General features: G+C 41.6%; 1 protein-coding gene across 3 annotated transcripts in view; it reads right to left on the reverse strand.

Annotated features, from left to right (window-relative positions):
- Window positions 1-5,514: 5,514 nt before the first annotated feature.
- LOC138979839 (keratin-associated protein 10-2-like) overlaps window positions 5,515-26,105 on the reverse strand; it is a 68,579-nt gene continuing 47,988 nt past the window's right edge. For 2 of the 3 annotated variants that reach the window (XM_070352590.1, XM_070352591.1), the window contains 5 exons: window positions 23,751-23,846; window positions 19,850-19,984; window positions 19,493-19,510; window positions 17,930-17,950; window positions 12,867-13,076 (listed from right to left, as the gene is read on the reverse strand). In XM_070352590.1, coding sequence (XP_070208691.1) covers window positions 12,882-13,076; window positions 17,930-17,950; window positions 19,493-19,510; window positions 19,850-19,984; window positions 23,751-23,846 — 465 coding nt within the window. In that variant the 3' untranslated portion in view covers window positions 12,867-12,881. Of the gene's footprint in view, window positions 5,635-8,728; window positions 8,856-12,866; window positions 13,077-17,929; window positions 17,951-19,492; window positions 19,511-19,849; window positions 19,985-23,750; window positions 23,847-26,105 lie in introns of those variants that run through there. The other variant, XM_070352592.1, reaches the window with a different exon arrangement.

Genomic DNA, 26,105 nt, shown 5'->3' on the forward strand with positions numbered 1-26,105 from the left:
TCTAACGGATTCTGTTTCTCCTTTTACCCTTGTTAAGTGTTTCTTGTATATGCTCTCCAGCATGTTGTAAGAGGCGTCTAACGGATTCTGTTTCTCCTTGTAGAATATAGTCAGTGTTTGTAAAGATTTTAGTCAAGCAGTATGTAAGAAATGTTAAAAGTCCTTTGTACTGGAAACTTGCATTCTCCCAGTAAGGTCATATATTGTACTATGTTGCAAGCCCCTGGAGCAATTTTTTGATTGTGCTTTTGTGAACAAGAAACAATTAATAAAAAACGCTCGCGCTGGACCCGAGTACTCTTCAGACATTCACACACACACACACACACACACACACTCTCTCTCTCCCTCACTCCTTCTCTCTCTCCCTCTCTCTCTCTCTCTCACACACACACACACACACACACACACACACACACACACACACACTACCATCTCCATAGTCAGTCGGCTGAGGACCGTTTTGGTTACTTTTTGGCGTCACGTTAGCAAACACATTTTTCTGATAGATTTTAACACCATAACACTAAATCTAAAGTTTTGGGGCAATATTCCAAACCACCGGTGAGAAAAACGTTGGTTTGTGTGTTTGTTTTCCTTCTTTGGCGTTACTATTCTTGTTTTGAGGGTTGGGTTCATAAAACGGACATAAAACTTAAACCGCTTGACAGAAATTCTATAACTGTAAATCATTCGGAAGGGAAGGCATTCATGTACACGTTTGTGCCACTTAAAATGACGTCATTATCTGTTTGTTTTTGTAATTATGACGTAATTCAGTATGCTAACAAAAATCATAATGAGGCAAGTAATCGGCTTTGGTTTTCAGTGTAAAACATTTGAACAGTCCCAAGAAATGAAACATACACATGTTAAATTTAAAAAAATAAGAAAGGCAAATCAAAAAGAGCATCTTAATATCATTTGCAGGTTTAAACCTTTTGATTGTGAGTAGTTCAACGCCGTATATTCGGCTATACTGATTTCGAACATTTAATTTTGATCATAATGTTTATATTTTTAATTTTCAGAGCTTGTTTTTAATCCAAATATAACATATTTATATGTTTTTGGAATCAGAAAATGATGAAAAATAAGATGAACGTAAATTTGGATCGTTTTATATAAAAAACATTTTTTTTACAATTTTCAGATTTTTAATGACCAAAGTCATTAATTAAATTTTAAGCCACCAAGCTGAAATGCAATACCGAAGTCCGGCCTTTGTCGAAGATTGCTTGGCCAAAATGTAAATAAATTTGATTGAAAAATGAGGGTATGACGGTGTTATTACAAAAAGCCGGATATGACGTCATCAAAGGTATTTATCGAAAAAAAGAAAAAAAACATCCGGGGATATCATTCCCAGGAACTCTCATGTCAAATTTCATAGAGATCGGTCTAGTAGTTTGGTCTGAATCGCTCTACACACACACACACACACACAGACAGACACACAGACAGACACACATACACACACACACACACACACACACATACACCACGACCCTCGTCTCGATTCCCCCTCTATGTTAAAACATTTAGTCAAAACTTGACTAAATGTAAAAAGGAGGAATAATTGCAATCACACACACACACACACATACGCGCACACATGCACACACACACGCACGCACGCATACACACACACACACACACACACACACACACACACACACACGTACGCACGCAGACACACAAAGACACATACACAAACATACCGACAAAATGACAGACATACACACAGTGAGACAAACCGACACAGAAACACCCACACATGCACGCACGCACTTATGTACGCGAACAAAGACGTAGAGATGCTTATAGAGAAACACTTACGCAACCAAAAAAACACGCACACAAACACACAGACAAACTTCATTCTTGGTAGAGAAATGCATTTCTTTCTGTACTGCTTTCTCTTTAAGTGCACCTACCTCGCAGAGAGAGAGAGAGAGAGAGAGAGAGAGACACACAGACAGACAGACAGAGACACAGAGAGAAAGAGAGAGAGATAGACAGACTGATAGACAGACAGAGGGAGAGACAAACAGACGAACACACAGACAGACATAGACAAACACACAAACAGAGACACACAGACAGACTTCACTATTGTATGTGCAAGTAATTTTGTTAAACCACACGTTACGTTCACCACTGAACGTGTAACCATGTAAAACGTTACTATCTCTTTATATGTGTTTACTTGCATTGTAATCCGGGGGGGGGGGGGGGGGGTATACATGTATGTAACGCGCAATACATGCCTTAGAATTGGAATTTTCATTTAAAGACTAGCATAAGAGTGTGACACGTGGTTCATTCGTTATTACCTTATTACAAAAAGAAAAAGATAACGGCACTAACGCTACCGGAAATAGAATTTATCAGTGAAATTCTACCATCAATTTAGTAATCGATGCGATGTAAATTATCCTAAAACTGTGGTATGATCACGACATCGTTTAGCATTTAGGATCAAATGGTGCCAATGTGTCCACAATGCACTAATCACAGACAACAGTTATACGCTTTACGTACATGTAACTCTCCAACTGACATTGTCTGCCACTTGAAACAAATGACTTTCGAAGGAAAATTAACTCCAATATATAAATATTATGTATGATTTTTAATAATTACTTGCACTTTTTGAAAATAAAGCTTTTTCTACGATAAGGTGTTTACCCCCTAAATGTATAAGTCATCCGGTAGAAAAACCGGAAGTATCGTGTACTAAGCATATGTATATGTTTAAAAAGTTAATTGTGTTAATGTAGAACATCTTGCCTATGTATATGTTTAGGTTTTGAATACTTTAGGGGAAAAGCATAGCCATTATTCAGTCATCTTTAACTAACACCCCTAATCTCAGGGCCCATTTTGTTAGTGGGGGTAGGGTTTCAATCAGTCAAAAATCACTTTCATTCAATATTGTCTGCCATTTCAAATACATACACGTAATTGCACAATTTCTTGAATTTTAAGATGCTTTAACTGACTATACCAAGAAAACCTGCACTTTTTGTAGAATTAGTTTTTTGTCCATGATTTATGTTTAAAAATGTCAATTCTTACGACAAAAAATGCTAACAGTTGCCTCACCAGACGACACGTACCTACGACGTGAATCGTGTCTGCCAATTAAAATGCATATTTTGAAATAAGGGGAATCATAACATATTTCACTGTAAAGTGTCTCACTCTAATATCTTCTGGGTTCATGGTGTATTTGGTTAAGTGAATTGCAGATAAGGTTTCTTGAAAATGACAGCTATACATATATTTTATTAAAACTGAAACTGGTGGAGTGAAAAACAGACCTGTTTTGAAGAAGTCGTACTAAAATCATTTATGGCCTTGAACTTCACAGTTTGCGTGTTATCTTTTAAAGAAAACCCGTTTTCATCACTAACAATGACCTAATTTACACATACATATCGGTCGGTCATAGTCGCGTTTTTTTTAGAGAGGTAGTGTACAAAATGTCGTTTTGTACGTTTAAATTACATGTCCATTATTTTAGTCATATATCAATCAATAAGTAAATGCGCATACTTTTATTAAACGTTACTTTCACTTTAAGATCGCTTCTAACATTTAGTATAATTTCTGACAAATGCACGCTATGTAATAAATTGATAATATTATGGACGCCATGTGGTAAAACCGGAAGTTGAATTATTTTGCGATAGCAAAATCCTTTTACAATGATCACTTTCCTTTTATATTGAGCTGATCTTTAACGTTATGGGTAAAAATCTAACAGATTGAACCAAATTATCCTTTTTCAAGCCTGTGTATGTGTAAACTCTTTTTTGCTTCGACCCGGTTTGGTTTTCGGAGTTGATTCAGAATCATCCATTATTTATCTTATATGACTGTTGTTTTCCTCGGTAAATTAACAATTGTTGATGTAAAATAATTCTAGCTGTGAGAATAAACAATTTTCAAGATGTTTTTGATTGCGGTTTCAACCAGGCGTTCAGTTAGCTATACATATCGATTGAGAAAATGGCATTTCCTGTTTTGTCGTCCGCATGTTATACAGATGTTGTTAAAAATAAAACTGTGTATACGAATTAGGCATTTTACTTGCTGTCTGATGGCAACAATCTTTAGCTTTTGTTTAAGGTATAATTTGCTTATATCCGTATGCAGTCAAGCGGTACATGACGTTTTTTTGTAACCTACCCCCTGCGTCATGGCTGCATTTTTGCAGAATATGGGTCATGTTACAAAAACGCTTCTCATTCTTAGGTGGTTGGGTTTAGCCATTTGTCGTTTACCGAACTGTGGCTGCAAATAAAACGAACTTTCCAAAAAACATAATATCTAATGTGACCACCAAAAGTAACCCTCCCACTATAGCCAGCCAGGTGACTACCATTCTAAAACACGTCACGTTCCAAATCAAAAGACGACATTCTATTTTCTTACGTCACTATTCTTGGTTTACGGTACCATTCGGCGGCTTTTCTACGAGTATGGCATAGTCTTGGTTTGCCGAGACCTTGCACCGTTCTATCAGGCTGTTGCACCGCGAATTCCTCCCACCGCCAAGTCGTTTTTTTGTGGTTTATTTCGCATTTAGGTCCCAGGTAACATTATGAAGTTTTAATACGATCAATCGGACCTATTATCAAGTTAGTGTATCAACTTTTGAACGAACTGCGCCCAGTAGTTTCCCAGCAATAAGCTGTTAAGTCGAGACACACACACAGACAGACACACAATTAAAGTCTGCTGGACCCTTGTACTAGCTAGCGTACTCGGGGACAAGTGGCTCTATCCCATACCCCCCTTTCCCTGTCGTGATATAACCTTGAACGGTTGAAAACGACGTTAAACACCAAATAAATAAAGAAAGAAAGAAAGAGAGATTTTTTGTCGATTTTTCATTCGGCCCTTCTGTTTTTGTCTGGTCGATTTTGAGGGTACCCTTACTTGAGCGGCGGTCACGTGATCCCTGTAGAAGAAATATTCAATCCAAAAGGTGGTCCTGAAGGTTAAGTGAACGGCCTTAACTGGCATATACAGTAACTGTTTTAATGAAATGACACGGGGATTAATGCTTGAAATTTGGGTTTGAAATTTGTTGCAACATTTTTTTGGCCAAGTTTATATAATTAACAAGATGACAGCACCTATGCTGCCTTGAACAACATGTCTGAAAAAAGAAGCTAATAGTAGTACAAATAGAAGTAACAAACACTTAAAGTAATTATTGCCCATTTAAATGAATACATTAAAATGTACAATTTTCTTTGACGCATCTGACCTGAACTTCTAAGCGTAATATGTCTCACAGTGATCAGAACTAAGTTCAAGAGGCTGCAGCAACAACTAAACATGAAAAAAACACAATAAACTTACTTGGCTCAAGAAAACTGTTATTCAAAGGGTTAGAAGGGTAATGATTGCGTACACACACACACACACACACACGCATGCATTAACGCTTACAAACACGCATTGACACAAATAAATACACAGAATTACTCTTAAGTGTAGGTTTTGTTGTCAGGGTTTAATGTCATCACTCAAAAGACAATAAACTGGTGTTTGGGATGTACAAGAAGAAATTCACCCTGAGATCTGAAGGTGTATCTCATCCCTCTCAGGAGCCCTCTGTCAGAAAAGAAACAAGTCGCGTAAGGCGAAAATACAACATTTAGTCAAGTAGCTGTCGAACTCACAGAATGAAACTGAACGCAATGCCATTTTTCAGCAAGACCGTATACTCGTAGCATCGTCAGTCCACCGCTCATGGCAAAGGCAGTGAAATTGACAAGAAGAGCGGGGTAGTAGTTGCGCTAAGAAGGATAGCACGCTTTTCTGTACCTCTCTTTGTTTTAACTTTCTGAGCGTGTTTTTAATCCAAACATATCATATCTATATGTTTTTGGAATCAGGAACCGACAAGGAATAAGATGAAAGTGTTTTTAAATTGAATTCGACAATTTAATTTTGATAATAATTTTTATATATTTAATTTTCAGAGCTTGTTTTTAATCCAAATATAACATATTTATATGTTTTTGGAATCAGAAAATGATGGAAAATAAGATGAACGTAAATTTGGATCGTTTTATAAATTTTTATTTTTTTTTACAATTTTCAGATTTTTAATGACCAAAGTCATTAATTAATTTTTAAGCCACCAAGCTGAAATGCAATACCGAAGTCCGGGCTTCGTCGAAGATTACTTGACCAAAATTTCAACCAATTTGGTTGAAAAATGAGGGCGTGACAGTGCCGCCTCAACTTTCACGAAAAGCCGGATATGACGTCATCAAAGACATTTATCCAAAAAATGAAAAAAACGTTCGGGGATTTCATACCCAGGAACTCTCATGTCAAATTTCATAAAGATCGGTCCAGAAGTTTAGTCTGAATCGCTCTACACACACACACACACACACACACAGACAGACAGACGCACATACACCACGACCCTCGTCTCGATTCCCCCCTCTACGTTAAAACATTTAGTCAAAACTTGACTAAATGTAAAAAGAAAAAGATTCTTAAGTCTCAAACCTCAGCGACTATTTGTTTCAGCTGGGTGCGGGTTGTAGGAGGTGAGTGAAGTAAAGTAAACACCAGATAAAAACAATTCAAACAAGTCGCGTAAGGCGAAATTACTACATTTAGTCAAGCTGTGGAACTCACAGAATGAAACTGAACGCACTGCATTTTTTTCACAATGACCGTAGTCCGCCGCTCGTGCAAAAGGCAGTGAAATTAACGAGCCTGTTTAGCGCGGTAGTGGTTGCGCTGTGCTGCATAGCACGCTTTTCTGTACTTCTCTTCGTTTTAACTTTCTGAGCATGGTTTTAATCCAAACATATCATATCTATATGTTTTTGAAATCAGGAACCGACAAAAAATAAGATGAAATTGTTTTTAAATCGATTTCGGAATTTTATTTTAATCATAATTTTTATATTTTTAATTTTCAGAGCTTGTTTTTAATCCGAATATAACATATTTATATGTTTTTGGAATCAGAAAATGATGAAGAATAAGATGAATGTAATTTTGGATCGTTTTATAAAAAAAATAATTTTAATTACAAATTTCAGATTTTTAATGACCAAACTCATTAATTAATTTTTAAGCCTCCAAGCTGAAATGCAATACCAAAGTCCGGCCTTCGTCGAAGATTGAGGGTGTGACAGTGCCGCCTCAACTTTTTACAAAAAGCCGGATATGACGTCATCAAAGACATTTATCCCAAAAATGAAAAAAAGTCTGGGGATATCATACCCAGGAACTCTCATGTAAAATTTCATAAAGATCGGTCCAGTAGTTTACTCTGAATCGCTCTACACACACACACACACAGACACACATACACCACGACCCTAGTCTCGATTCCCCCTCTGTGTTAAAACATTTAGTCAAAACTTAAATGTAAAAAATATTGGAAGATTGACTTGCTGGGCAGTGATGATTGACGAGAGTGAAGGCTAAACCAAATAACATCAATGAACACATTTTCAGTGGTCATCAATGCACCCTTAGCAGTCGATGTGAAACTGCTGTCACTACATGTCTAGCCGTCCGTGTGAAACAGCTGTAACTACATGTCTAGCAGTCGGTGTGATACAGCTGTCACTCTACATGTCTAGCAGTCAGTGTGATACAGCTGTCACTCTACATGTCTAGCAGTCAGTGTGATACAGCTGTCACTCTACATGTCTAGCCGTTGGTGTGATACAGCTGTCAATGTACATGTCCATCAGTCGGTGTGATACAGCTGTCACTCAACATGTCTAGCAGTCGTGGTGATACAGCTGTCACTCTACATGTCTAGCAGTCAGTGTGATACAGCTGTCACGCAACATGTCTAGCAGTCAGTGTGATACTGCTGTCATACATGTCTAGCAGTCAGTGTGATACTGCTGTCATTCTACATGTCTAGCAGTCGTGGTGATACAGCTGTCACTCTACATGTCTAGCAGTCGGTGTGATACAGCTGTCACTCTACATGTCTAGCAGTCGTGGTGATACAGCTGTCACTCTACATGTCTAGCAGTCGGTGTGATACAGCTGTCACTCTACATGTCTAGCAGTCGTGGTGATACAGCTGTCACTCTACATGTCTAGCAGTCAGGGTGATACTGCTGTCACTGTACATGTCTAGCAGTCGTGGTGATACAGCTGTCACTCTACATGTCTATCAGTTGGTGTGATACAGCTGTCACTCTACATGTCTAGCAGTCGTGGTGATACAGCTGTCACTCTACATGTCTAGCAGTCGTGGTGATACAGCTGTCACTCTACATGTCTAGCAGTCGTGGTGATACTGCTGTCGCTCCACATGTCTAGCAGTCGGTGTGATACTGCAGTCGCTCTACATGTCTATCAGTCTTCATAACAACTACTAATAAATAAACAGCAGTTTTACACTCCTCTGCAAGGCTTCACTACCAACTATAACCCCTTTTTCAACAACAAATTCCTTTCTAATGCACTATTTACACATCCAAACGACGGGTGTTAACTGAATTACATATGGTTACCTCACCCAGCAGTGCATGAGGCTTGATAGAGGGAAGGGTTTGTTATGAAATTTAGTAGTCTTATGCCATCACAAAAAAATACTTCATTTGAAAAAGGGTTATGGTCCGCTTACTAAAAATCGATTAATTAAAAAATACAAGCCTCTGAACAGAAGTGTTGAAAAAGAGACAGGAAAAAGTCAGTAGCAATGTACCTGAAATGATCTAGGACAGTCTGCCGACAATGTTGAAGGTACATATGTTGGTTTGGGCGGAGCAAGTCAGGCCACCCGGGCAGCAGGGAGACGCCGCGGAGCACGGAGCACCGAACTGTGCACACGGCTGAAACACTCCCACAGGTTACACGAGCTTCAACACACCCGTACACTTACTATTTACCGCAAACACACCCATACGCTTACCAATTACCGCAAACACACTCGTACACTTACCAATTACCGCAAACACACCCATACACTTACCAATTACCACTAACACACCCCACGCCTATAAGCATTAGCCCAAAACACACTCCCTACGGTTATATTAAATAAAACGCACTCTCACACGTTACAATTAGCTCACACATACAGATGTCGAGGCTGAAACAACACAGCCTCTGTTAGAAAAAGAGGTTGGGGAGGGGGTGCCGGAGGGTTCAGAGGCTGACAAATACACTCTTCAAAAAAGCTAAAGATCACTTGTTTACAAGCACGCCACACAAAACAGACGAGACCGAATTCTTTCATTTATTTAAAATTATATAATTGAACAACCAAGGAGTAATGACAAACAAAGCAAAGATCGAACGCGGCAGCGACAATTTAGCTTGAGTGTGTCAAACGTGACAACCCTCGAAAAAGGAATTCACAACAATGTGAATCAGTGTCAATAACGCGTGTGCCCTCCGTTGTGTGCCAGGCATTCAACACATCGTTGGCGCATGGAGTGAATCAGATTGCATATGAATGCTCTGGGAACTCCATTCCACTCCTGCTGGAGCCATTGCAGCAGTTGACCCAGATTGGCAGGAGGAGGGTGACAAAGCTCGTCCCACATGTGCTCTATGGGGTTCAGGTCCGGGCTGTTGGCTGGCCACAGCATCCTGTTGACACTGGCCTGCTGGATGAAGGTGTTTATAGCTGCAGAGCGATGGGGAGGTGCGTTGTCATCCTCAGTGAAGAATCGCACGAGGGCCGATCGCTTGGAGGGCTGGAACGACCAGGGGTTGCAGGATCTCATTCTGGTAGCGGACACCGGTCAAGTTGCCCACTACATGGTACAGAGGTGTCCATAGACGTGTGCTGATCCCTCCCCAGACCATCACAGAGCCTCCGCCAAAACGCTGTCGTTCCAGAACAGCGCCTTCTGTGAAGCGCTCCCCGCGACGCCTCCACACTCGGATGCGACCATCAGCAGGTTCCAAGCAAAAGCGGGACTCATCTGTAAACAACACCTGAGCCTACTGCTGACGTTGCCACTGACCTCACATGTTGAGTGCACCAGGCTCGGCGAGCTGCTCGGTGATTAGCAGTCAGGGTTGTTCCTCGGACTGGACGCCTTGCACGCAAGCCAAAGTTGTGTAAGCGGTTTTGGATCGTCTAACCACTAACAACAGTGTTGGTGGTAGCTTGTAGGCGTTGCCTAATGTTGTTTGCCGTAGCCATTCTTTGTTGCATGGCCTGCCTCTGAATGAAGCGATCCTCTCTTTGTGTGGTGACTCTGGGCCGACCAGAATGTTGTCGCTCCTGCACTCTTCCAGTTGCGTGGAATCTCTGTTTTAGTCTAAGGATGACAGAGGGAGCCACTGCAAGCCTCTGGGCCACTTGCCTGGCAGCAACATCGTCTTGTAGCCATCCCTTCCTCTATCCAAATCGCTCAGTTTTCTTCGTGGGGGCATGTTGCTACTGTGCATAATTGTGTCAGCGTGTCAACCTTTACACACAAGCTGGTGAGCGATGTTCATAGCCAGGACCCTGTTGTAGCACGTGCATCACAACCTTTTGCCCTGGCATGCGTTCCGCAAATTTCATGGGGCTATAAAAAACACCCTTTTTCTTCCAAAATGCAGAAGCTTTTGAGAAGTCCCACAAAGGGAAATAACTCTGCCTGCCAAACAAAATTCTAGGTCAAGACTCATTGTTCATTTGTTAATTCAAACACATTCATCTTATAATTATTATGTTGATGTTTAATTTTTTGGCAATTTTTTATAATTAGATCCGTTTTTTCAACCGATCCTTAACTTTTTTTGAAGAGTGTACGGTCATGGCTGTGATGCACAAAACATTTTGTTGGAACTGATATCAAAGATGAAACTGATTCAAGGATGAAGCACATGTATGCAAAATGCCAATGCATTAAGGCTGAAACGCATCACGACACAGGGCTCATAGGCAGAAGCAAGCATGACCAATACAGTTTGGACACACACACGTATACGCACGCACGCACAAACAAACACCCTACACGCACACGCTCACACGCACGCACGCATGCATACACACGCACGCCGGCATGCATGCAAGCGCGCGCGCGAGAGAGAGAGAGAGACTGTAGGGCTTAACGTCCTCTCAGGTAACTATGACCTATATTGGGACATGATTTGTTTATCATCGCTATAGGCATGCAAGCGCACACATACGTAAGGAAACATACTCGTGGGCGGCGGATCCAGAGGGGGGGGGGGGGGGGCGTGGTGGGGGTGCCTCTGGGGTTTCCGGACCCCTCCCCACTAACTAACGGTACCAACGCAGACGTACATTGAACAGTCTTGAATCTTGTAGAACCATAATAATATGAGGTTTGGCTGTTCATATGAGAAAGAAAACCTTGACTACCCACAAACAAAACATGTGTTTCAGTCCTTCAAATGACGGTGACCTTTAAAGCTGTGGTCTATTTATGACTTTCCGGGGCCACGAGGTTGAAAAATAGGGATACAATCATGTACAGAATTCTGTACAGCAAACGCTACCCGACCCCACCTATACGGCGTGTATGACCTTGAGAGCTTCAGTCAACGCTTGAATTTTGCAGGGATAACATCCGGTTTGCTCTCTCAAGACTGATCATATTTTATCTTCAAGAGAGATCAATGGGAAAAACTAAACGCCCCGGCGAAGATTCGAACTCTCGACCTCATGTCCTAACCACTAGGCTACTGCGCCAATTGAGAAAAAGAAGGAAAAAAAATTGATATGAATTCATGTTATGTTATTCTTTCTTTCTTTTCTTTCTTTATTTGGTGTTTAACGTCGTTTTCAACCACGAAGGTTATATCGCGACGGGGGAAGGGGGAAGATAGGATAGAGCCATTTGTCAATTGTTTCTTGTTCACAAAAGCATTAATCAAAAATTTGCTCCAGGGGCTTGCAACGGGGTAGTACAATATATTACCTTACTGGGAGAATGCAAGTTTCCAGTACAAAGGACTTAACATTTCTTACATACTGCTTGTCTAAAATCTTTACAAAAATTGACTATATTCTATACAAGAAACACTTAACAAGGGTAAAATGAGAAACAGAATCCGTAAGTCGCCTCTTACGACATGCTGGGGAGCATCGGGCAAATTCAGTCTTTCTCGTCCCAACCAATATGCATGGGACTCCCCCTAACCCGCGGGGGGTTATTTTATTCTTGAAGCAGCATGATTTATATCTCTATCCGCCCATTGTTCAGAAGTGAATACATGTATAACTATTTCTTAGATGTCTGGTTTCAACTGCGCAGAGCTTTGGAGAGATTCAATTACTGTTCTTGTCATTTTCTTGCATGTTGTAAATAGAGATATCGCAGCTATTTGCATGGCGCGAATGTCGTGTAGCATGACGGTGTAAACATGTACTGCGATTCCGTGAAACATGTTTGCAAAATAAAGGCAAATTTTAATGTCAATTTTTACGTTTTTGCAACGCATGAATGGTAATTCAAGCGTAGAATGATATAAAATTATCAATTTTTTATCTTTGACAATACTGGTGAAGTGGCCTAGCGGTTAAGACATCGGCCCCGACATTTCGAGGCCCCGAGGCCTTGAGTTCGAATCCCTGCCAAGTCGTTTATTTTTTTCTGCTCGATCCTTCTTGACAATTAAGCTCAGCTCTGCGAGAGCAAACCGGATGTTACCACTGCAAAATTCAAGCGTTGACTGAAGCTGCAAGGTCATACACGCCGTATAGGTGGGGTTTCGGGTAGTGTTTGCTGTACAGAAATCTGTACATGATTTTGTCCCTATTTTTCAACCTCGTTGCCCCGGAAAGTCATAAATAGACCACAGCTTTAAAAGCTTTGAATGATTTTAGCCTACGTATCTGTAGCTCAGGGGTTGTAACAGTAGTTCATACAAGTGGACAAGATTCTGCCCTAGGACTCGGGAGGAATTTCAAGTCTGTCCAGAATACGTCCGCGCACAAGGTGGGGAGGAGGGGGCAACGGATGAAAGCAGGAAGCAACACAAATCACGCTTGCGGTGCAGAAGGACTGAAAGCACGTGAGTCCCGGACAGCAGCTGCTGGGCGTGTTGGCCGCCATGACGCACGACTGGGTGTCCGTCCGGCACTGATACACACCGTCCACCCACAGGCATCAAAAGCAAGTTAGAAACAAGCAAGCAAGATTGCAACCGTGCAGGCAATTGAACTGAATAGAATAGAATTGAACTTGCTTTTTTAGAGAAGAGAGAGAGAGAGAATGGGTCGTTAATGTCATCTTAGAAAGCCTGGGCGTACACACTTTGGAACTGAGGGCACGCAGACAGGCAGACACCAAATAATATTAAAACAAAAAACAAGCAAGCAAGCAAGGCTGCTTGGGGGCCCGGGTAGCTCAGGTGGTAGAGCACTGGACTTGTGATCCTAAGGTCGCAGGTTCGAATCCGGGCCGGGACGGACACGGGTCAACTTTATGTGCAGACCCAGAGACGGTATCCATGTCCCACCCGGTACCCCCGTGTCACCACAGTGGCACGTAAATGACATCGGTCATTCTGCCATAAGTGCAGATGGCTGATACCACCTAAATACGCATACACGTGTGTATCATATCCAAAGTCGGGTTAAAACCCGGGAACATGCCCCTAATGGGTTTGCCGTGATGGCGTAAAACTTGAATTTCTCTAAGCAAAGCTGACCGACAAAAATACTTGGAAAATACACAGTATGGACGCTTTCAGCAGCAACAACAAAGTAATAATACAATTTTTTTTAAATCGTATAATGGAGAGAGAACAAAAAAACAGTGAGAAGGAGAAGCTGGTTTAGGACACACCGAAACTAGCACTAACAATTGATAACGTAGTGTACACGATTTTACGTAAAGGGATTGTTTGTTTGTTCGTTCATGGGCTGGAACTCCCACGGCTTTTAAGTGTATGACCGTTTTTACCCCGCCATTTAAGCAGCCATACGCCGCTTTCGGAGGAAGCATGCTGGGTATTTTCGTGTTTCTATAACCCACCGAACTCTGACATGGATTACAGGATCTTTTTCGTGCGCACTTGGTCTTGTGCTTGCGTGTACACACGGGGGTGTTCGGACACCGAGGAGAGTCTGCACACAAAGTTGACTCTGAGAAATAAATCTCTCGCCGAACATGGGGACGAACTCACGCTGACAGCGGCCAACTGGATACAAATCCAGCGCGCTACCGACTGAGCTACATCCCCGCCCACTTAAAGGGATAATACAACTATTGATCTGACAGTTCGGGGGGAGTTTCTCAGTGGCGAATTTGACTAATCTGAAGAATTTGGGGAATGCACTGTACCTGTCGTCTGTTTATGACTATCCGGAGTTTGAAAAAATAGGGCTGAGAACCCTGTACAGAATTCTGTACAGCGAAGTCGGCCTGAAATTCGGCAGCTACCAGTGTTGGTTATTTTTAGAATAGGAGATTCCCCATGCTTGCTCTTCTCTGCGCATGCGTTACTGGCGTTTTCGCCGGCGTGTCAGTTTCAAAGTCAATAGCAACAATCAAACAAACTGAATGAAATACGGGGGGATTTTTTTTTCGTTTTTTTTAACCTCAGTTGCATGGTTGCTGCTACCGTTATCTTTTTTGGCCTTCTCTCTAATTTACAACATAAAAATTCAAGCCGGGAGCATCCTTCTTTATTGGTTTTTATTTTTCTCAATCAAATGTTTAAATTTTTAATTTAACAAACTTTATCAATAAACTAATATTATGTTAACCAAAGAGTTAAAAAAAACTAATTCCTGCCTAAAATTAATGTTAAAAATCAATTTTGATATTCCTTTCAACGTACTCTCTTGCACATGAAGAAAATAAACAAAAATAAACAAATGACAAAGAGTAAAAAATAATAATGGCCAGATGGTGATTTGAACTCGATTCAATCGCGTATTAGGCGAACGGGATAACCGTTCGGCCACAATATCAGAGAGGGGACTAATCTAATCACATATTTACACGGACATTTACGTAGAAAAAAAGATAGAGAAAAACAACAACATATGAATATTTACACATTACATATTATACACAAATATTAAGCGTCGTATATGTAACGTAGTGAAAACAATGCTGAATATACGTGATTTTCGTGCAGACAATCTTTTTGCAATTCAATAAAAGGGAGACCACCAAGGAAAGTCTCGGTTCAATGATATGTTCTTATTGTGGTTTAGTGATTAGCAACAATGTAACAGACAAACTTCAAACTGAATGTTGGTGCTTTCCTCTAACATATTCTTTTTTTTAAATCAATGTTTACCTGTGTGAAGTTTCTTTTTTGGGAGAGTATACATTGTAGACAAAAAGTTAAGGATATGTTTTTCAGTAGTATAGCCTAGGTGTTAAACAGCAGCATTTTGGTCAAACATATACGTGTTTGAAGATCTGCCTTTCTTCTGGGCTTACTGGAATTGGGCACTATTTGGGTATGACGTCACATATTCGCTATCGATGCATAAAAGGCAGACCAATACACAAGTAATTTTCAGAAAGACAAGAACATAAACAGATATACTGATGGGAATGAATGCTTAAACCCAAATTACTGATCAATATAATAGAGAATACTGCATGGCTCGCTGTGTCATAGCAGGTTTACACGAGTTGGTTTTTAGAAAAGTGCAATCTCTGACGTCAAAAGCGAACTAGGAACCACTGTGGTGATAGCACCACATGTAAGTTCTCAAAAATGTTCTAGAATAAACAACAAAGTGTTTGGAGAATGAAGTTTGTTTCGGTGACTTTGTTTCGGAAACCACAACGAGCAGTGGGAAATTACTTCTGGTCTTAGCCAGACGGTAGTTTGACCCGACCTTATTTATATGATACACACACATGCGAAGAGATGGTTTATTTATGACATGTATGGTTGGTCTGTTTCACATAATTCTGTAGTAAAAATGTGTATATAAACTTGGCCAAAAAATTATTGCAACAAATTTCAAACCCATATTAAAGCATTAATCCCCGTGTCATTTTATTAACACTTTATATGCCAGAGATGGCCGTTCACTTAACCTTCAGATCACTATTTGGATTAAATATTTCTTTTACAGGGATCACGTGACCGCCGCTCAAGTAAGGGTACCCTCAAAATCGACCAGACAAAAACGGAAGAGCCGAATGAAAAATCGACAAAAAAATCACAATAGGCAAAACGTTGCAACTTTCACATACAAGAAGAAAGTCAAATTAATTATCTACCCTGAACAGATTGTTTTGTTTTGCTACCTTGCGTATTTCGCGTGCTATGCTATTCTTACTGATGCAGGTGTCGATCGCAAGAGCTGTCAAAAACGGGACTTTTTGCGTCATTTTTTAGGGGTATCGTGACCAAAAAAGTGTGCACTTTAGCAATGACTTGGTGGATTGCTTTGAAACTTTCAGAATATTTTACCAACAATGAACATACTAGAGATATTTCGTGCGAAAGTTTGGATCGTTACGGTTATTTATCCAGATGTGACGCAATGTTTCGGAAAATGTTGTTAAACTTGTCATTGCTAAAATGTAGCGCTTTTTGACATGCTACCCATAAAAATTGACGTAAAACGTTCCGTTTTTGACCGCTCTTGCGATCGACACCTGCATCAGTAGGAATAGTATAGCACGCGAAATACGCAAGGTAGCAAAACAAAATAATCTGTTCAGGGTAGATAATTGGTTTGACTTTCTTCTCGTATGTAAAAGTTGCAACGTTTTGCCTATTGTGATTTTTTGTCGATTTTTCATTCGGCTCATCCGTTTTTGTCTGGTCGATTTTGAGGGTACACTTACTTGAGCGGCGGTCACGTGATTTCTGTAAAAGAAATATTTAATCCAAAAGGTGATCCTGAAGGTTAAGTGAACGGCCTTCTTTGGCATATACAGTTTTAATTAAATGACACAGGAATTAAGGCTTTAATTTGGGTTTGAAATGTGTTGCAATAATTTTTTGCCCAACTTTATAATGGATAAGTTGTTAAAATGCGACGCGAAAACGTCTAGCTAGATCCACTGCATTTTGAAATGGATGAAGAAGACCGGGAAAGTCTCCCAGTGGGAAAGATTTAAAAACGAGACGCCCTGGACTTGGAGCACACGAGCCAACCACACACAATACCACAAAAAGAGAGAGAGAGAGAGAGAGAGAGAGAGAGAGAGAGAGAGAGAGAGAGAGAGAGAGAGAGAGAGAGAGAGAGAGAGAGAGGCAGAGAGAGAGACTGAGAGAGAATTGAATTGAAATGTATTTATCGAGAGTGACAGAATAAGCAATGTACGCATGCTTTTTTTTATCCGGCCCTCGCCCATTGAGGGATAATACAATAACAAGAAGAAGTTAAGTTAACTACAGTACAAATTACATAATCAACATGTCAAGCAATCATTAAGACATTTCAAGATGCATTTTGATTCTTTAGCTATGCTTGAAAAATATATGTAACAAAGAAATATTTGTTTGTATAAAAAATGTCCTTCGTGCATTATATAGAATCATGTTTTTTAATACAATCAGAAAGTACAGTGATATTTTGCCAGCTGCTTGATAATATTTCTTACAAGTTTTGCAAGAGAAACAGCATGTAATCCTTGAATGATGTTTCATGGATTTGTAATTTGATTATATCAGGAATGGAGTTCCACATAAGTGCGCCAGAATATGAGAGACTGGACTTGTACAAGTCAATTCTTGGAGTTGGGGTAATTAATTTGTTACATTTTCTATAATGATTTATTTTCAAATTCGAGCCAATGAGTGCGGCATTCCCTGACATAATTCTATACATCATCAAACCTTTGTTATAGGCAAATCTTAATTTGATAGGAAGAATTTGCAATCGTTTATGGAAAGAGATGTATTTAAAAAAATAATCAATTTAACAGCTCGTCTATGTAAACTGCCCAAGTGTTTCAAGAGAGAGAGAGAGAGGTCCCCAGGGTAGCCAGACAAACACACTTACCGTAGCAGGTGTCGGGTTTGCCTGTAACATGGACAACAGTGAAATTTAAACTGGTTTCATTCTGTAACATGAACAAGAGTGGAGCAAAACCGGTTTCTTCCTGTATGTTTGATGGTGTATGCTTTTAATTAAGCGTTGCTGACTATGAATGTAGATGTAAATGCTTGTATAACTGTGTTTTAATTTTAAATGTGTCAAGCGCAAAGAGCATAATTGTAAAGTTGTGATGTTGCGCTATATAAATGCTCATTTATTATTATTATTATTATTATGACGGACAAGAGTGAAAGCTAAACCAACTTGATTCTATTGGGTTATTTAAAAAACGTATTAGTTCTGATGATTCTGTTGTTTCCTCGTATAGATACACATCTGATCGAAAATCAGAAATTATCCATTGCAGACTGAGATTGAGGATCAGCAATCTAAATAGTGATCTATTTGACAGACATTTAATTCCCGACCCGTCATGCACTTGTGGTTATCCTGTTGAAAATGCGGAGCACTATATTTTTCATTGCCCCTTATCTCTTCAAATACGTGAAGTCACCTTGTCAACACTGCCCAACTATGATTTGCTAACCGCTGATGATTTTCTGTATGGCAATAGAGACAAGTCAGACAGGGAAAATGCATTGATATTTGACCAGTTATTCAGGTTTATCTTATTAAGCAAACGTTTTGAATAATGAATGCATTTATCTCATCCATGTTCGAAACGACCATGTGCAGTACTGTTTACATTTCCTTGTTCTGGTAGTATTCTATTTTTAACCATGTGGAAGTCATTGTATGCGTGTGTGTGCGAGTGAGTGTGCGAGCGCGTGTGAGTACTGTTGTTAGTTTATCATTGGTTTTTTTTTTCCTTTGTTTTTTTTCCTTTTATTGTTACATGCTTGTCTACCATAATTTACCATTATCATTTTGACATTATTTCAAATTTGTTATATTAAAATCTTCCGCCAAATTTCATTTGCTTTTAAGAGTACGCTCATAAGCCTAGCTTGTTGTGCTCCATGTTCCTTATTTCATGTATGCGGTAATAGTACCAATGGAATTTATTGAACAAACTTGTTTAAACCAAAGCTAAATCGGTTTCTTTCTGCACCAGAAGAGTTTTATCATAAACCGGTTTCTTTTTGTAACATGACCAAGAGTGAAACCTTACCCAGTTTCTTTATGTTGCATAGAAAAGAGTTAATGCTAATTAAAAACCGGCTTCTTTTCTGAAAAAATAGCAAAAGCTGAACCTTTAACCGCATCATCATGATGTGTCAAGCCATAAGCCGCGAGGCGTTTGACAGGGCCCGGGTTTTTCAGGGAAATAATGGTGCGGCGTCACGTATCGAGTGAAAGTCCCGTTGACAATGACGACAGTGAAACCTGTTTCCTCCTGACATGGTGACACAGGTACGTAACACGTAAGCTTACACCTCTCTCTTTCTCTCGAGCTCCCTCTCTTGTCGTAGCAAATTGCTATCTCGTTTTGATTCGATAAAATGAAGTTGCACATACAATAAATATTTCTGAGTTCTGATAGAAAATCAGTTAACACAAGCTTACCACAGTTACGCCCGGTACCTGCAATGAAAGTAGACAGTCATTAGCATTTGAATTTCATGAGAACGATTGAGTCATATGCACATTCAGATTTGATACTCAGAAGTACAAAAACTGGAATTGTTTAACAGCTTTAAGCAGAGACATTGTGCCATGACCGCGTATTGCCCTCTAAAAAGCTACTTACACCATTTCAACCCATTCGCCCCCTAAACACCACAGATCTGAGTGCGGACAACGAGACAAAGAGACAATTAGATAAACTGATAATTGGATGATAATTAGAGTGAAACATATGGACCTCCCTATACCGGGGCGGGGGAGAAGGGGGCAAGAAAAGGTCCATGAGAGGCCACTCACGCTGACGGCGGGGGGTTGTGTGGGATCCTGGGGGGCCGTACAGGTCCCTCCCACACACCCCAGCCCCTCACAGCACCTCCTGGTGTCCTGGGCGTCCACCACACACGCCGTGCTGTTTCCTGCTCCGATGCATTGCTGTTGTGACACACACACACACACACACACACACACACACACACACATCATTTCAGCAAACAGATGACGCTGCTGATTATGAATAAAGACAAGGGGGAAAAAGAAATACTCGCTTCTTTCATCAGTGCATACACTCACGTAAAAAAAATAGGTATAAGCTTAAAGAAATTAAATCTTCACTTATCTAATGTGCTAAGGTATTGAAGATGAGGTGGACACCATGTGCATCACAAATGATTTTCAACCGTTATTCTGTTCGGTTTAAGCGTGTTTTATTCATTTCTCTTTGTACACATCAAGAACAACATAAAGAACGATAACAAGCAGACTGCTTATGGAAACGTTCTACAAATGAAAAGCAATACACATTCCGATTACAAAACATGGCGAACAAGTGATAACTTCAACACTTATCTTTCGTAATATTTCATTATTATTTTCATCAATAAAATTAAATGAAGAGAGAGAGAGAGAGAGAGAGAGAGAGAGAGAGAGAGAGAGAGAGAGAGAGAGAGAGAGAGAGAGAGAGAGAGAGAGATGTGGTCAGGACCCCCCACCACCACACTCCGGAGGGTTAAGGTTCTTTCTACATTTAGTCCATTTTGACTAAATGTTTTGACATTGACCGGTAATCGAGACGAGGGTAATGGTGCGTGTCTGCGATGCCGTTTGTAATATTCTCAGACGTCAGTACTGTTTCCATGTACAAATGGAACGTTCACGCTGTTTCGCACTGACAGCGTTTATCGCCACATGCCATTCAAAACATGCTAGCAAATTTGCGCAAATGAAGCTTTAACAGTATTTGAATCAATGGTTTGTCTGTAGACATGTGAAGTCGTGCATTTTTTGGACACAGGTGAACAATCCTATGACGAGTTTAAAAATTGTTCAGGATCATTGCATAACGACATAACGAAAGCCTGTAACAATCAAACATTTAACTTGAAGTACGTCAAATATGTGGGCAAATAATCTTAAAGTTTCAAAGCAATCCATCGAGTCATTGCTGAAATACGGCGCTTTTTGTTATGATACCCCTCAAAATGTACACAAAAAACTCCCGCTTTTTACCGCTGACGCGATCGACACTTGCATCAGTAGAAATAGCATAGCACACGAAATACGTAGGCTAGCTAAACAAAACAACATGGTCTGGGTAGATAATTGATTTGATTTTCTTATCGTATGTAAAAGTTCCGAAGTTTGGCCTATTGCAATTTTTCGTCGATTTTTAATTGATCCTTTCCGTTTTTGTCCGGTCGATTTTTGGGGAAGCCTTAATTATTTGAGCGGCAGTAACGTGATCCCTGTTAAAGGAATCTTGAATCCGAAAGGTGATCCAGATAGTCAAATTGAAACAGAAATGAGTGCTTTTATTTGGGTGCGAAATTTGTCGCAATTATATTTTTGCTAAGTTTAGAAAGATATCTTCATACAATGTGTCACGCTTTCTCGGCTGCGGGGAATCCGTGAACCTACTGTCGTGGAAAAAATGCAGTGCGTTCAGTTTCATTAGTCGACAGACAGACTAAATGTATTAATTTCGCTAATTTACACGACTTCTTTTTCTTTGCTAAAAGTATAGCACATTTAGTGCAGAGTTACTTGCAAAATGTGTGCTGTGACAAACCCTTCACGCTATGACTCACCCTCTTTGACTCACCCTACACGCTATGACTCACCCAACACGCTTTGACTCACCCTACACGCTGTGACTCACCCTACACGCTGTGACTCACCCTACACACTGTGACTCACCCCACACGCTATGACTCACCCTACCCGCTGTGACTCACCCAACACGCTGTGACTCACCCTACACGCTGTGACTCACCCTACACACTGTAACTCACCCTACACACTGTGACTCACCCTACACGCTTTGAATCACCCTACACACTGTGACTCACCCTACACGCTGTGACTCACTATACAAACTGTGACTCATCCAACACACTGTGACTCACGCTACACACTGCGACTCACCCTACGCACTGTAACTCACCCTACACACTGTAAATCACCCTACACACTGTTACTCACCTTACACACTGTGACTCACCCTACACACCGTGACTCACCCTACACACCGTGACTCACCCTACACACTGTGACTCACCCTACACACTGTGACTCACTCTAAACGCCGTGACTCACCCTACGCACTGTGATTCACCCTACGCACTGTGACTCACCCTACGCACTGTGACTCACCCTACACACTGTGACTCACTCTAAACGCGGTGACTCACCCTACACACTGTGACTCACCCTGCACGCTGTGAATCAGCCTACACACTGTGACTCACCCTACACGCTGTGACTCATCCTACACACTGTGGCTCACGCTACACACTGTGACTCACCCTACACACTGTTACTCACCTTACACACTGTGACTCACCCTACACACTGTGACTCACGCTACACACTGTGACTCACCCTACACACTGTGACTCACGCTACACACTGTGACTCACCCTACACACTGTTACTCACCTTATACACTGTGACTCACCCTACACACTCACTCCACAAGCTGTGACTCATTATTCACGCTGTGACTCATTATACGCGCTGTGACTCACCCTAAACGCTGTGACTCATTTTACACGTTGTGACTCACCCTACACGCTGTGATTCATTATACACGCTGTGATTCATTATACACGCTGTGACTCATTATACACGTTGTGACTCATTATGCACGTTGTGACTCACCATACCGACTGTGGCTCACCTTACACGCTGTGACTCATTATACACGCTGTGACTCATACACGTTGTGACTCATTATGCACGTTGTGACTCACCTTACACGCTGTGACTCATTATACACGCTGTGACTCATTATACACACTGCGACTCGCCGTACATGCTGTGACTCATTATACATGTTGTGACTCATTATGCACGTTGTGACTCACCATACCGACTGTGGCTCACCTTACACGCTGTGACTCATTATACACGCTGTGACTCATTATGCACGTTGTGACTCATTATGCACGTTATGACTCACCATACCGGCTGTGACTCATTATGGACGTTGTGACTCCTCATACACGCTGTGACTCACCCTACACGTTGTGACTCATTAAACACGTTGTGACTCATTATGCACGTTGTGACTCGCCATACCGACTGTGGCTCACCTTACACGCTGTGACTCATTATACACGCTGTGACTCATTATACACGTTGTGACTCATTATGCACGTTGTGTCTCACCATACCGACTGTGGCTCACCTTAAACGCTGTGACTCATTATACACGCTGTGACTCATTATGCACGTTGTGACTCACCATACCGACTGTGAGTCATTATGGACGTTGTGACTCATTATGCACGTTGTGACTCACCATACCGACTGTGACTCATTATGGACGTTGTAACTCATCATACACGCTGTGACTCATTATGGACGTTGTGACTCATTATGCACGTTGTAACTCATCATACACGCTGTGACTCATTATGGACGTTGTGACTCATTATGCACGTTGTGACTCACCATACCGACTGTGACTCATTATGGACGTTGTGACTCATCATACACGCTGTGACTCACCCTACACGCTGTGACTCATTATGCACGTTGTGACTCACCATACTGACTGTGGCTCACCTTACACGCTGTGACTCATTATGCACGTTGTGACTCACCATACCGACTGTGGCTCACCCTACACGCTGTGACTCATTAAACACGTTGTGACTCATTATACACACTGTGACGCATTATACACGCTGTGACTCACTAAGCACGCTGTGGCCAAGTTGCAGTAACTGCCGGCACAACATCGTAGACTCGTGACACTGTCGCTACAGCCAAGCGTGTTCAGCGGTCTGCAGTTCTGAAAATAACAAGGTAAGAATAAAGCAACAGAGAAAATAAGGAGAATACATCAAGTTACGTCTTAGGAATGTCACTATCTGGCTATTGCGCCAGTCAACGTTAGTTCCCACCCCACTCCACCCCACCCACCACAAAAAATGGAAAAGAAGAAAAACGATAAAGAAAAAACTTAGAGAGGAAGAATGCACGTGGGGAAAAAGCATGAATAAATAAAAGAAAAAAAATCTGGCAGGTAGAACGGTCAAAATTTGTCAAAGCTGTGGTTTCTGTGTGGCAATCCGAGGCCAGGTGTTTGAACAGGTATGGCTGACCACCAGCTACTCGTCGATCGCCTCAGTTCCACGTTCGGCATTCACGACACCGCCCTCTCTTGGTTTAGGAACTACCTCCAGAACCGCTCTCAGACTGTCACCACTGATTCGTTCTCTTCTCAGCCTGTCCCTGTCCGCTTCGGCGTCCCACAAGGATCTGTCCTCGGCCCTGTCCTTTTCACCCTGTACACCCAACCCCTCTCCCTGGTCATCGAACGCCACGGCCTGAACTACAACTCCTTTGCCGATGACACGCAGCTCCAGAACAGCGCCAAGCCGGAGGACGTTGACGATCTCCTTGGATCCATCTCCAGTTGTTTCACTGACATCAAGAACTGGATGACTGAGAACAAGCGGAAGCTGAACAGTGAGAAGACGGAGGCACTTCTCGTTGGAACACGACAGAAGATTGCTTCCCTCACTGTGACCGACCTCCAGCTGGATGACGCGACTGTTCCATTCTCCCCTGCTGTCAAGAGCCTTGGCGTCTTTCTCGACTCCACTCTCTCCATGCAGACACACATCTCCTTCATCATCAAGACCTGCTTTTTCCACCTACGACGCATCGCCTCCATCCGTCGCTACCTCACCCACGACGCCTGTGTCAAGCTGGTTGTCTCCCTCATCTTCAGTCGTCTGGACTACTGCAACTCCCTTCTGGCTGGCCTCCCCGCCTCATCCATTCATGGCCTACAACGAGTCCAGAACGCCGCTGCCAGGCTGACGTTGAGGAAGACGAAGCGAGACCACATCACCCCCCTACTTCGCTCCTTGCACTGGCTCCCTGTCAACACCCGAATCTCCTACAAACTGTCCACTCTGGTCTACAAGTGTCTCAACGACTCTGCTCCCGAGTACCTTCAATCCTCCCTGGACCTGTACACCCAGCCCTCCGACCGTCCCCTTCGTTCTGCTGCTGACCCTCTCCGCCTCCACATCCCTCGCTCGAAACTCGCATCTGCTGGTCAGCGTGCATTTCCCTCCGCGGGCCCCTCCGTCTGGAACTCCCTGCCGCTTGAGCTTCGCCAGAGCCCCTCTCTTGACGCGTTCAAGAGTAGGTTGAAGACTCAGTTCTTCCCGTAGCTGGCTGCGACTTTCATGCTCGACGTGATGTGTTGTGCCCCAAAAGACATTCTTGTGCTGTGTTCTGTTAGAGGTGTTTTCTTTGTGCTTAATATTATTTTGTTTGGACCTAGCTATTGATGTGTACATTGTTGTTAAACAGTTGTTTGTTTACCAGGGTTTGCTAGTGTGTGATAGGGTTCGTGTCCGTCTGAAGATGTTAGTTTCTTTGTTAGTCCTGTGTTGACAACTCTTCGACAAGCGCTTAGAACTGTACCCACGGAATACGCGCTATATAAGCTTCATATTGATTGATTGATTGATTGTCCGTGAAGAGTATCTGACTCCTAGTGGTTAGGACATCGGCCATGAAATCAAATCTCTGCCCAGGCGTTTACTTTTCCCCCTGATCCCTCTTGAAAAAAAAGTATGCTCGGCCCTGAGAGAGCAAACAGGAAGTTACCAGCGCAAAAATCAAGCGTAGAATGAAGCTGTCAAGGTCAATCAGACAAAGATTCTCGCCGTCCATGCAAAATACCGCAGAAATGTGGTTTTCTCTTTTGCATAGGAATTTGAGAATTTTTTTCTATTTCTTGCCGAGAGACTGCCCGATAAGACCTTCATTTCAGGTCGAAACCAGGTTGCAGTCGGCAAAATAAAATAAACACAAACGCACCTTGTCAGGTTCAGCACTGTTTGGAGAGTATGAATCGCCCATTGGAGAACTTTAACAGTGGGATTCTACAGCCATTCTTTTCGATCAGTGTTGCAATCGGCTCTGAAAGGGTTTGATTTACCAACTAGGCTGTCTGCGAAGAGTTCTTTCTATATCTAACAACGTCGCTATAATTAACAAACCTCATTTCTCAATTTTTGAGATTTTG

Source organism: Littorina saxatilis, linkage group LG11 (genome assembly GCF_037325665.1).
Source record: "Littorina saxatilis isolate snail1 linkage group LG11, US_GU_Lsax_2.0, whole genome shotgun sequence".
NCBI lineage: Eukaryota > Metazoa > Mollusca > Gastropoda > Littorinimorpha > Littorinidae > Littorina > Littorina saxatilis.